General features: G+C 37.4%; 2 protein-coding genes across 3 annotated transcripts in view; one reads left to right on the top strand and one right to left on the bottom strand.

Annotated features, from left to right (window-relative positions):
- The window catches only part of RIC-3 (RIC3 acetylcholine receptor chaperone), a 74,644-nt gene that overhangs the window by 22,885 nt on the left and 38,255 nt on the right, over positions 1 to 13,504 (bottom strand).
- On the top strand, positions 3,191 to 12,358 carry LOC141435322 (catalase-like). 2 transcript variants are annotated; one of them, XM_074098030.1, is made up of 3 exons: positions 3,191 to 3,279; positions 8,282 to 8,481; positions 10,808 to 12,358. In XM_074098030.1, the coding sequence occupies exons 1-3, from the start codon at positions 3,219 to 3,221 to the stop codon at positions 12,299 to 12,301; spliced, it is 1,755 nt and encodes a 584-aa protein (XP_073954131.1). In that variant the 5' UTR covers positions 3,191 to 3,218; the 3' UTR covers positions 12,302 to 12,358. The 2 variants fall into 2 exon arrangements, with proteins under 2 accessions (XP_073954131.1, XP_073954130.1); XM_074098029.1 differs by lacking the exon at positions 3,191 to 3,279 and having other exon boundaries at positions 7,435 to 8,481.

A 13,504-nucleotide genomic window follows, 5' to 3' on the forward strand; every position in this document is an offset into this window, starting at 1 on the left:
ATATTTTGTAAAATAAAGAAGTTGGTACATAAAGATATTAAAAGAGATATTTTACATATATTTTTTTTTATTGTTTTTTCCTATACTTAAATTCAATTGATTTATTTATACTATTGTAATTTTTACCTTTTTATTATTTTCACTTTACTTAATGTCCGTATAATTTCATAATATCTATTTGCACTGTTAAGCTTAGATAAATTATTTTTAATTTAATTTTCTACTAGCGCTTTAAGCCTGCGATACAGAGTTTTCTAGTAACTCTAGTGCAGGATAACGTGTTACATAGAATTTTGTAAAACATTGTATTTATTGTTATTTTGTTCTGCAAATTATTGAACAAATTATCTTATCTTACTGAAATACCCGAAATTCTTACGTATCCTTAAGGCCAAGTTGTTTTTTTACCCTTACGGCCTCGTCGTTATCGGATTTTTTTGACTGGATGGCAAACGAGCAAGTGGATCTCCTGATGGTAAGAGATAACCACCGCCCATAAACATCTGCAACACCAGGGGTATTGCAGATGCGTTGCCAACCTAGAGGCTTAAGATAGAATACCTCAAGTGCCAGTAATTTCACCGGCTGTCTTACTCTGCACGCCGAAACACAACAGTGCAAGCACCGCTGCTTCACGGCAGGATTAGCGAGCAAGATGGTGGTAACAATCCGGGCGAACCTTGCACAAGATCCTACCATCTGCAAAAGTGGTAGGACCTTGTGCGTATTGTTGCTAGTGGAAGTGTCGCACGGCGAGACGTCACGCGGGACTTTATCTGGTTATATCTTCATCTTTTTTTTCATCTCTCCTGTTCGAAAAGTTTAATTTTCATGGGTAGATAGCCGGGTGGAAAATTGCGTTTTCATCTCTAGGGTGGAAAGTTTTTTTTTTAATTTTTCGATTAGCCACGGATTCGAAGATGATTGAGTTACGTCAATGACACTTTTTTTTCACGTTTCGGCATGGCCATCTAGATGCAAGTCGTGACCAAGGAGCTTATATACAACACCGGAGGTTGGACGCCGAACATCCGTTTGAAACAAGACATTTGATCTTTATTACGTCACGAATATATTCCATCTCTTTCTTTAGTTAGGTTAAGAAAGAGATGGAATTCATTCGTGAAATGTGAAAGAAAGAGATGAAATATACAAATAAATAATAATGGTCAAACTTCTTCGTTCGGCGTTCAACCTCCAGTTTTGTATATAAGCTCCTTGGTCGTGAGCAACTCGATTTTTTTTTATAGTCGGCCGTGGCAAGTGGCCAGTCAAAACGTTACCGTTGGATGTTGGATATAAGTAAATTCAATTTATTATTATTCTAATTTTTTTGCAGTAGGTATTTTACTTTCCTCACAGTCGAAATGAAAAGTAGAGTGTCTAACTCGTGTGAAATTACCCATTTCCCCTCGAACTATAGGCGCTCGAACGAAGTGAGAAATATCTCGGGTGAAATGGGTCACTTTCCAGCCTTGGTTATCAATCTACTATTGTTTAACTGAAAAAAGAAAGATACTTGTCCAATATTTTCTTATAATATAATCTAACTGACGGACGGAGCCACGGGTTCACGGTGGACGCAGCCCGCTGCCAACCGAAGCAACTCGAGATCTATGAGGAAGGCCTATGTCCAACAGTGGACGTCCTACGCCTGATACGATGACGATGATGATGTATGCAAGACTAGCTTTTGCCCGCGGCTTCTCCCGTGTGGAATTCGGTTATCGCGCGCTGTTCCCTCGGGGTCTGTGCATTTTTCCGGGATAAAAAGTAGCCTATGTCACTCTCTGGCCCATAAACTATCTCTATGCCAAAAAACACGTCGATCCGTCGCTCCGATTCAACGTGAAAGACGGACAAACATACAAACACACTTTCGCATTTATAATATTAGTATAGTATTTTTTATAAACCAGCCCATTCAAAATCAATTCTACCTTTTCCAGCTGCGAATCCATCCAAATTCTTGATGAACTTTGAAATCACTCAATCAATATAGTTTCGGAGCTGGCCCGCCCGTCAATTGGTAGTTTGACGGCAGCCGCGGATGAACTGGCCCGTTTTATAAGCGCGCCATTTACGACGTCGCGGCTTGATGGTTTCCTGTGTTTACTGGACAAGCGCACGCGCACGTCTCACGACATCATCGGAAACCATTGCTACAAAACTACTAAAATATTTTTTGGACTAGGTAGATTACCCAATTTATGGACGGCCGGGCCGGATAGCTCCAAGGGCAGATCCAGGGGGGGGGCCTGGGCCGTGAGCTGGGTCTAGGGTTGCCATACGTCGGGATATGTGATTTTTGACCCTTTGTCAGGATTGCGGCCGGATTTACCAAGTGTCCGCATTTTTTGAAATGACCTCATTGAAAAATAAATAAGAGTAAATTAGTATTTGTTTTCATGATACATTAATAACACCGTTTTTTATGTTTTGAGTGAAATGATCAATTAAGTAGTATTAATCAATTATACCAACAAGAACAACAAGATGGAGCGACGACTTGGTTAAGATCGCGGGATCGCGGTGGATGCGGAAAGCACAAGACCGGTCTGAGTGGAGAGCCTTGCGGGAGGCCTATGTCCAGCAGTGGACGTCTTTCGGCTGACATGATGATGATGATGATGATGAATCAATTACACAAAAGATCCCTACGGGTCAAGTGTATCCGCAAGGACCCCTAAGCATTAGATAAGATAAGTATTAATCAACAAAATTAATAATATTTCAATCATATATTTTTTTTTAACTACTTAGTTACAATCTAATTTTGTTATTTGGTTTCAATTATTAATCAAAGAGTGAAGACCAAACGGCGTAGATAAATGTAAAACAATATTAATGAGTATTGCAAATTATTTAAAATCTATTTTGAATATTTATAAGAAAGATGCAGTTTCAATTTAGAATTATAAAAATATGAATATGAACTAATAGTGAACAATAACAATCGAATCAAACTTTTGTTCTTCGCCTTAAAAAAAACACACGCGTTTTTATACAACACTATTCACACACAAGCAAAGACGCGGGTAAACGCGTCGATTACAGCGTGATTGAACCTAACTAACACATCAAAAACGTTAATAACAGGATATAAGTCGATTAACATACCTAATCTATCTATTATATGAGGGATCATCTCAATAAGCAAGGCTAAAGTATACCAGCATAATCACAAGAGCGGACGTTGAGTTCGCATTCTTGCAACAATGTATCGCTTAAATTACTGCTTACTTTGTTCAATACTATTGAGAAACATCACAGGAATGGGTAAGTCGAAAGGAATAATTGTCAAAATCCGAACTGTCTTAAAAAAAACTTTAAGGGGCTGTTTCACCATCCATTGATTAGCGTTAACCGACGGTTAAATGTGATGCAGTCTCCGTCTATTCGAACAAAACAAATAGAGACGGCATCACAACTAACTGCCAGTTAACACTAATCAATGGATGGTGAAACAGCCCCTAAATATAAATTAAAAAGAATAGGTACCTAACTCTGTTATGTAAGTACCTTGTCGTAAATTCGATTTTAAAAATTGTTATTTTTTATTGTGAACTATGTTTCTGTCACTAAGTTTAGATGTGGCACTAATCGGCAATACCCTAATTATAACATCTGTCACCTAATAAATAGATCAGTTCCTTAATTAAATGCTTCTACCTATTCTACTAAGGCAGGTCTGGTTAGGTACGACGACGAGCGAAGCGAGGAGTGTTAAGTAGAACTGCGACCCTCAGCGCGCGAGCCAAGCGAGCGAAGCGAGCGTGCCGCGGTAGCGGTCGGCGAAGTGCCAGACAGAACCAACCATTTTTTGCTAATACTTACGGCATGAAACTTCGTTATTTTAAATTTACTCAAATTGAATTGCCATCCATCATCATCACCATCATCATGAATTATCATCACCATCACCACCATATCACTATCAATCATTATTACCATCGTACTAATACGAAACGTAAGGCCAGAGAAAGGGACAACCGTATGACTGCCACGTAATTATATAATTAATATAATTTTTCAGTGATTAAAAATTATTTTTAGCTGATAAAAAAAAATTGTTTGGTAATTCACTTTTAGTGACACTTTTATTATTTTGAAACCCAATATAATTGGCTAAGTAAAGTTTTTTGAAGAGGTGCTAAATATATTTTTCTTCGATAGTCGACGTCTTAATAATCGAGGAACTGCAGCTCTTTTATTTTTATTTCCTCTTATTAATTAGAAATATTTTTTTAAGTGGTCGATATGACGTTTGTGAGATTGAAATTGCAGAACGTTGAGGGCTCAGTACTTAGTAGAAACAGTAAAAAAAAAAAACGAAGTCAACTGTCACTGCTGTCACTGTCAAGTAGAATCTAACCTAAAACCGTTTTATTTACTTTGCGATTTGGTGCGATCAGTGTTTTTTGGATAATTTTTAAAGACCTCTCAGCACAAACTCAATACTTTAAAATTTGCCGCATTTCTCCACGACCTTTGCATGATAATTGGACCACGATTGGATAGTTTCGACGACTATTTTGGCTCTGCTTCTTCGACAACGCTATCTTGCAGTCTCGACGACACTTGGCTTGACTTTTGGATCATATTTTCTATTTTAGCGGCTTCACCTTTCAATACGAAATGAGTGAATTTGTGCGAGCAGATTCAAGGAACTTGCCACACATGGCTATGAGTCTAGAATATTTTGACACCAGTGATAAGTATATAATGTTGCCGAAATCAAAGGAGATAAAGCACTCTTGTCCGCACCGGTAAAATGGATGAACGTAAGTACAAAAGTATATCAATACAGTTTCTTGTCTATTTTTTTTACATTACATTTTAGGGCATCAAAAGTTGAATATGTTGCCGGACCAAAGTTGTTTGAGAGCACAGAATAACAAAACATATTACCTATATTGTGACCATTTACTTAGATATCAACTGACAATGTGATTGATGCGACAGGTGATGTTGTTTTGCATTGGCTGGTAAATATTATGATAGAGTAAATTTCTGTGGTTAGTAAAAACATTATATTATAACTAGCTGTTGCCCGCGACTCTGTCTACGAAGAATTCGCTTATTGCTTTCCTGCAAGTACTATGTATTTTTTTCGGGATAAAACTGTGAGATAAAAAGTAGCCTATGTTCTTCCTCGGGACTCCAACTACCTACATAATGAATTTCGGCTAAATCAGTTCAGCGTTGAAGCATGAAAAGTTAACAGATAGACAGACAGAGTTCCTTTCACGTTTATTATATTAAATATAAGTAAGGATTTATAATAATTTTGATCTTTTTTTCAGGTGGATGTAAACACGCATTGGTGTTTTTATTTTGGTTGCAAGAAAAAGCCAGTGAAGGAGCATAACCTGTTTTTTCAAGGACATGCATTTTCCATAAAAAAAGAGGCATAGAAGTACCACGAAACTCCTCAATGGTTAATGGAAGAGAAAAGAATAGATTTAAGATTTAGCACGGAAATGTTTTTTAGTTGACAATGCAAGTACAGTCGATAAAAAGTACAGTCAGCAAAATTTTTTTCTTAATAATATCATTTTTGGTTTTTATTTGTGTAAGCTTTTATTTTTCCTCACAATACTTTTTGTTGACTATACTTGTCTTGCATTGTCATCTAATCTGTAATCAGTATAAGTACTGCTGTGCTAAGCTAATGGTACTTTAAATTTGTATTCTCATTTCGGTTTATAATTATAATACATACATACTCGTACATTGCAAGTCGAATAAAATCTTGTAAAATATGTTTCTTTTCACTTATGATTTACATCATCAAAAATAACGAAAAATGTGCAGAATTTGTAACATTGCTCACAGAGATTTTGATTAGGTTCGATTCCCGGTCATGTATGTATTAGAGTCAGACAAAATAAAACGGTTGAATGCCATATATATCCATACTAATATTATAAATGCGAAAGTGTATGTGTTTGTATGTTTCTCCGTCTTTCACGTCGCATTGGAGCGACGGATCGACGTGATTTTGGCATAGAGATTGTTTATGGGCCACAGAGTGATATAGGCTGCTTTTTATCCCGGAAAAATAAACAGTTCCCGAGGGAACAGCGCGGAACAACCGAATTCCACGCGGGCGAAGCCGCGGGCAAAAGCTAGTATATATACACACATCCAGTTCAACTGGTAGAACAAACAATACAATCTAGGGTCACTGTCACAAGTACCACGGTTTTGTTATAACTTATGATCAATGGTATGCATATTGTTTACACATATAACACACAAGTTAATCAAACATGGTTGCTTAGGAAATGAAAAGTTTAATATGATTGACAGCCCTTTTATAGCCTGCCGGAAAAATCTTTACAGCGCGATTCAGCTTTTCCTTGAGACGAGATAGTGACATCTTTTGATGCAAAAGTAAACTAAAATCCCGTTTAACACACATAGTGACCTATAATATTTGTGTTATATTTCCTTGTATTTCTTAGGAGTACTTCTAATGCCTTTATGGGGATGGCACAATATTTAATTTATTAAAAATACGACTTGTTTTTAAATTACCCTTTGCCAGGAATATTATATACATGTTCCAATAAATCGGGTCTTTTGAGACATATGTTTATGCTAAACGTTTTTATGATAATTTGTGTATTTATGAAATAAAAACAATATAAATTATTGCATTCTTATTATATTACTCTGCAAATTAACTAAAACCATCTAAAACATGCAATGCGTTTAGCTTATGCTAAACGTTTTTATGATAATTTGTACATTTATGAAATAAATAAAACATAAATTATTGCATTTTTATTATATTACTCTGCAAATTAACTAAAACCATCTAAAACACATGCAATGCGTTTAGCTTATGCTAAACGTTTTTATGATAATTTGTACATTTATGAAATAAATAAAACATAAATTATTGCATTTTTATTATATTACTCTGCAAATTAACTAAAACTATCTAAAACACATGCAATAAGACAGCTTTGTCTACATAATTTTATGTGGTTATGGTTAATAACAGAGACGCTTCAAAAATACGGATTCTTTTAATCTTCAATTCACGCATTTCACATGTAACCTCAAGGTCGCTATGACTTTATATGGAATCACCCCCTTTTTAGTAGCCATAACAAAGCCACTTCATTCTGTAAATGATTTAGCAGAAACTCTTTCTTCAATACACTTTGAAATAAAGAATATAAACCCATTTGTGCATAAATATTTTAATGTATAGCATAACTCTTACTGAGACCATGTCCTTTTATTGTTTTATTAAAAAACACGATATCTCTCCCTTCTGTTATGTTCTCCTTTGCTGTGTTTGATGTTGAAGGGCTAGAGGGTTTGTATAATCATGTTGTTAATGAGCAACTTGCAGTGGAAGATGAAGCTGACTTGCACCAAGTCGCTTGTAAGACTAGGATGCATAAATACGCATAATTCTGAAAATCTCGTCTGTATTTCATAGACCAACGTACAAAGCATTAGAGAACATTTCTGTAATGCTCCATTTCAACTCGAATACTGTCGGAGTCGTCTGAATCCATTGTAGGGATACTGTGATTCGAATTTACTCGTAAGGCAGTCCAAATATCAAGCCAAGTGTCGTCGAGACTGCAAGATAGCGTTGTCGAAGAAGCAGAGCCAAAATAGTCGTCTAAACTATCCAATCGTGGTCCAATTATCATGCAAAGGTCGTGGAGAAATGCGGCAAATTTTAAAGTACTGAGTTTGTGCTGAGAGGTCTTTAAAATTATCCAAAAAACACTGATCGCACCAAATCGCAAAGTAAATAAAACGGTTTTAGGTTAGATTCTACTTGACAGTGACAGCAGTGACAGTTGACTTTGTTTTTTTTTTAACTGTTTCTACTAAGTACTAAGCCCTCAACGGTTCTGCAATTTCAATCTCACAAACGTCATATCGACCACTTAAAAAAATATTTCTAATTAATAAGAGGAATAAAAATAAAAGAGCTGCAGTTCCTCGATTATTAAGACGTCGACTATCGAAAAAAAATATAATTAGCGCCTCTCCAAAAAACTTTACTTAGCCAATTATTTGATGAGGATGCGGAAAGGACAAGACCGGTCTGAGTGGAGAGCCTTGGGGGAGGCCTATGTCCAGCAGTGGACGTCTTTCGGCTGACATGACGATGATGACAATAATAGTTATAAAATGAAACTAAACGATCGTCTAATTAAGTTTCTCCGAAAATTGCATTTTATCATACGAGTATTAAATTTTCTTCAATTATTATTTAAAGCATTTAACACATTCCCCTCAGAAACTGATGATCCTGGAGGAACGTCTGCACCACCGTCATCATCCAATCAACCAATGAACGCCACTTTGGACCCCGCAAATCTACAACTTGATCCCGGAGTAACGTTTTGGGCGCCCCCGCCCGCATCCAATCAGCCAATAAACGATACACTGCTGGACCCCGCAAGTCTACAACTACTGGACTTCAGATTGCGGCATCCAGTAAGTTTTTAGAGAATGAACGTCAAAAATAACAAAACGCAATTTTTATAGGATCACTTTTTTGTCGAAATGACCGTTTCAAATATAGTTTTTTCTCAGGAACGCGTGGATGTATCAAGGTAATAGAAAAGAGGACTCTTGCACCTAAAGAAAAATTTAGTTGTGAAGTTCACGCAAATTCAGGTACCCGTTAATTTGTAATTCTGGAATTTAGCAAGTCTCTTGACTTGAAAAATGGACCGTAATGGACCTCTACAAAGTAACGCTAGTTCATACAAACCACACTCTCTGAATGATAATAGATATATATTGTGCATATTATAAACAAATATGCAGTTGAAATAATAAATACCGGTCAAGAGCCAGCATTCCGTAGGTAAGGTTCCGTAGTTGCCGACCGTCACAAAGGCGGACTTAAAATACGACTATTTTAGTTAGATAAGAATTGAAAATACAAACTGAAATATAGATGCACAGAAAAAACAGAAAAATAAGACCATCACTGGTAATCGAACCCAGGTCCTCGTATTCCGTACCGCGTGCTATACCGCTACACCACTGATGGTCAACGGTACCGACACGAATTTCCCTATGCATCTCATATCTAGCTTGTGTTTCTTACTTAGTCCACTTAAGCAGCGACGCTAGCGACATCTATGCCGTAAGCCCTCAATTTTTTCGGCATTCCTTTGGAACTAACCGCTCACCCGGACAAGAGATATCGTTTCTAAGCAATCAAATTAAGATTGGTTTTTTGGTCTGTTTTTTCTGTGCATCTATTTCAGTTTGTATTTTCAATTTCGGTTTTACGGGATGACCGTAAAAGTAAAAATTTGGAATTGAAATAAAAAATACAAAAAAAAAGATTCCAAAAAACCAATCTTAATTTGATTGCTTAGAAACGATATCTCTTGTCCGGGGTGAGCGGTTAGTTCCAAGGAATGCCGAAAAAAGTTTGAGGGCTTACGGCATAGATGTCGCTAGCGTCGCTGCTTAGTGACTAAGTAAGAACACAAGCTGAGATATGAGATGCCATAGGGAAATTCGTGTCCGGTACCAACTTGATCCCGGTGTAGCGGTTTAGCACGCGGTACGGAATACCGAGGACCTGGGTTCGCAAGTTCCCACTGATGACTTATTTCTGTTTTTTCTGTGCGTCTATATTTCAAAATTGTTTTTATTTTCACTTTTTTACGGATGACCGTTAAAGTAAAAATTTGAATTGATATTTATGTACAAAAAAAAAAACCAAAAAACAATCTAAACGTTGTGTTAAGAACAAATCGGACTTATCCCTGCAAATCTCTTGTCCAGTAACCTTTGAGTTAGAGGAGCAATTACAAGTATAGATTTCGGGCGTGGATGTATCAAGTAACTAGAAAGAAACTCAAGCACCTAAACAAAATTTAGTTGTGAAGACACGCAAATTCAGGTACCGTTAATTGTAAGTCTGGAATTTAGCAAGTCTCTTGACTTGAAAAATGGACCGTAATGGATTACAAAGTAACGCTAGTTCATACAAACCACACTCTCTGAATGATAATAGATATAAATATTGTGCATATTATAAACAAATATGCAGTTTAATAAATACCGGTTAAGAGCCAGCATTCCGTAGGTAAGGTTCCGTAGTTGCCGACCGTCACAAAGGCGGACTTAAAATACGACTATTTTAGTTAGATACCAGAACTTAAAAACTGCTCAACTGATTAAGTTGAAAATAATTTTCCAAGAAAGTTGTTATTAAGCTTAACTTCCGTGATTTTTTTCATATTTTTTAGACGTGCGGTTCAAAAGTTAGAGGGGGGGGCAGATTTTTCGAACTTTCGGAGTGAATATCTCTCGAAATTATTCACTTTAACAAAAAATGGTTTTTGCAAACCCCTATTTATTTTTTAAATACCTATCCAACGATATCCCACAGCATAGGGTGGAGGTGAAGAAATCATCCCCACTTTACCCCTTTCTGGACTGGACGGCTCAATGCTCAATCTAATCGTGCAAGTAATGTTTTTGTCGTACATTATAAAGCTAAAAAACACGAAAAATAGGTATTTCTAACTAGATTTCGAAAAAAAAAACTTTGGCCAGAAAAGGGGATGGGTATATGGAGGTACTTTATTTTTTTTTTATTTTACCACTGTCGGCATTATTTATATTCATGCTTAGCCGCGGATAGACAGACGGACAGACATGGCGAAACTATAAGTGTTCCTCGTTGACAACGGAACCCTAAAAACTTTGTAATTTATCTGTACCCCATGAACCCCCCCTACGCGACCCGCACTTGGCCGCCTTTTTACCAATTTACAAAAACATGTTACAGCGTCCAGTTGGCGTACTGACGACGAGCGCGGGCAAGCCTTTGGAAGTTCGGGAGTCCCTCACCCTGAACACTGACGTGTTCAACAACCCGTACTTCCACGACCTGCAGACTAGCCTCGACCAGGAAAGGATCCCAGAGCGCGTCGTCCACGCGAAGGGCAACGGAGCCTTCGGCTACTTCGAAGTCACCAACGATGTCTCTAAATACACGTCAGCAGATGTGTTCAACGATGTCGGAAAAAGAACCCCACTCGCCGCTAGATTCTCCGGAGTAATACCAAGTATAGGAGGAAGCGACCTTACCATAGGAACAAGAGGGTTCGCCGTCAAAATGTACACCAATGAAGGCAATTTAGATTTTCTCGGGTTGCATTTACCCGTTTACTTCTATAGATATCTAAATATGTTTTCGACCCTAAGCCATGGCTTTAAAAGAAATCCGAAGACAAACTTAATCGACCCCACTATGCGAGCTGAACTGCTAACCGTTGTGCCTGAATCAATTCACAACTTCATGAGACTGCTGTCCGATTACGGTCAGCCCAATGGATACAGAAAGATGGATGGACACCTACTTCATACTTACGAATTGAATAATAAGCACGGCGAGAGCTTTTTCGTGAAATTTAGCATGAGAAGTGAACAAGGTACAGAATACCTCACCGAGGTGTCGGCCGCGAGAATAACAGCATTGGATCCTGATTATTTCGGGAGAGATCTTTACAATGCTATAGCTACAGGAAATTACCCATCGTGGCGATTCGAAATGGATGTGATGACAAAAGAACAAATCACAAAAGTGAATTTCAATCCCTTTGACGTAACAAGAACTTGGGATAACGGAACGTACAAAACGGTTACTATTGGACGCATTGTTCTAAATAGAAACCCTGACAACTTTTTCAGGGATGTAGAGCAAGCCGCCTACAATCCTGGAAATTTGGTCCCAGGTATACCCGGACCTCCTGACGACATGTACAAAACGCGAAGGATGGCTTACCGCGACACTCAGAACTACCGTTTAGGGATCAACAATAACAATATAGAGGTGAACCGTCCGAAATATAGGAAAGTTTATAATCGTGACGGCCATTCGCCGGTAAGAGACAACATGAGGGACGCCCCGAATTACTACGAGAACTCATTCAACGGTCCGGTGCCGTATGTAGACGTGGCGAGACCAAGAGAGAGGTTGAAGATTTATGACAGAAACGCTGTAGACCTGCAGCCTCCAGCTGATTTCTACAATGAACAATCTGAAGGAGGAAAAACTAGATTGGCAACGAACGCAGCAGTTGGGTTACTTGTTAATGCAGTACCTTTTGTGCAAGAACGTGCTCTTAAGTTGTTTTATCTGATTGACCGCGACTTGGGGCGGCGGGTAGAGCTGGCCCTGGCGGCAGCGCGAGCCACTAAGGCCGTGCCAACGGTGGTTACGCCGATCAACGACAACCCTCGGGTCGTCGAGGTAGTTCCAAACCCAATCCCCAGATAAATCGGATTCGAATCGGGTCTAATTTTACTTATCCGATTAAGATCTCGAAGATTTTAAAATTACCGTCTAAAATTTTGTCATTTGTTACGTGTAATTTAGTATACAATGTAGTAAATATGCAGAATAAAGTTTTTTCCGATCAAACGCATATTATGCACTTACCTGATATAAATTTAAAGATGAGAAATCGACAAAATGGTACGTTCTATATTTCATTTTAAATAGGTTTTTTTACACTTTTTATTTATCCATAGTAAAATAATTTACATTACATTTATTAATTTTTGATGCTATTAAAGGTAATAACGGTCTACATCTCGTAGCAAATATGTCTAATGTTTTTAGGGTTCCATCATTAGTCAGACATCAGTCGTCTTTCACACAAACTTCACAACAAAACAGTTGGAGCTAGTCTTGAAACTTTCGCAGTATGCATCTTGTTGACTCGAAGGCATTCAAATTGACAAAAATATTTTTAAATGTTTTTCAGGAGCACTCCCAGGCCGCTAAAGGGGCGCGCGAAAAAAACTTTGACTCCCCATCGAGTAGGAGAGCTCGTTGAGTAGGTAGATAAACAATAGTACAATATATATTAAAAAAAAAAACAGAAAACAAAGGAATGAGGAAGCCACCAAAGAAAGTTTTTATTAGAAAACTTTGTTCCGAATATTTTTTTTAATTTTCGATTGACCTATGAACTTGAATTTGGCATATATTTTATTTGTATAACATATTATACTTTGTTCCTACGGCAGGCGATAAAACGGACATTGACGTTAGTTCTTACCACAGTGACCACCAACCTTTTTTGGTAAGATTAAAAAATTATCAATAATTAATGCATGAATGGGAAAATATACTTAAAAAATTATTAATCTATTATAAATAACAGCAAGTTATTATATAAAATAAACATTTAACATAAAATCAACTTTAATGACATCAAGATTCCAGTTTTTCTTACTTATGAGGGCAAACTGAAAGTTCTTAGAAATTCAAAAACAGCAAAACTAGCAGGTTATTAGTGTTATTTTATCTTTTCAAAACAGTGTCTATTCAGTACATCGCTGAATCCGATAAACCTACTGAGAAACGTACTTTGTCCACTTGTCCTTAGGGGTCTCTTCGACGGCCTTTTATGAAACGCAGCCACTGCTTCCTCGGAGTCCATAAAACGTTTTCCTCGAAGTTTTTCTTTTATTT

Source organism: Choristoneura fumiferana, chromosome 14 (assembly GCF_025370935.1).
Source record: "Choristoneura fumiferana chromosome 14, NRCan_CFum_1, whole genome shotgun sequence".
Classification (NCBI taxonomy): Eukaryota; Metazoa; Arthropoda; class Insecta; order Lepidoptera; family Tortricidae; genus Choristoneura; species Choristoneura fumiferana.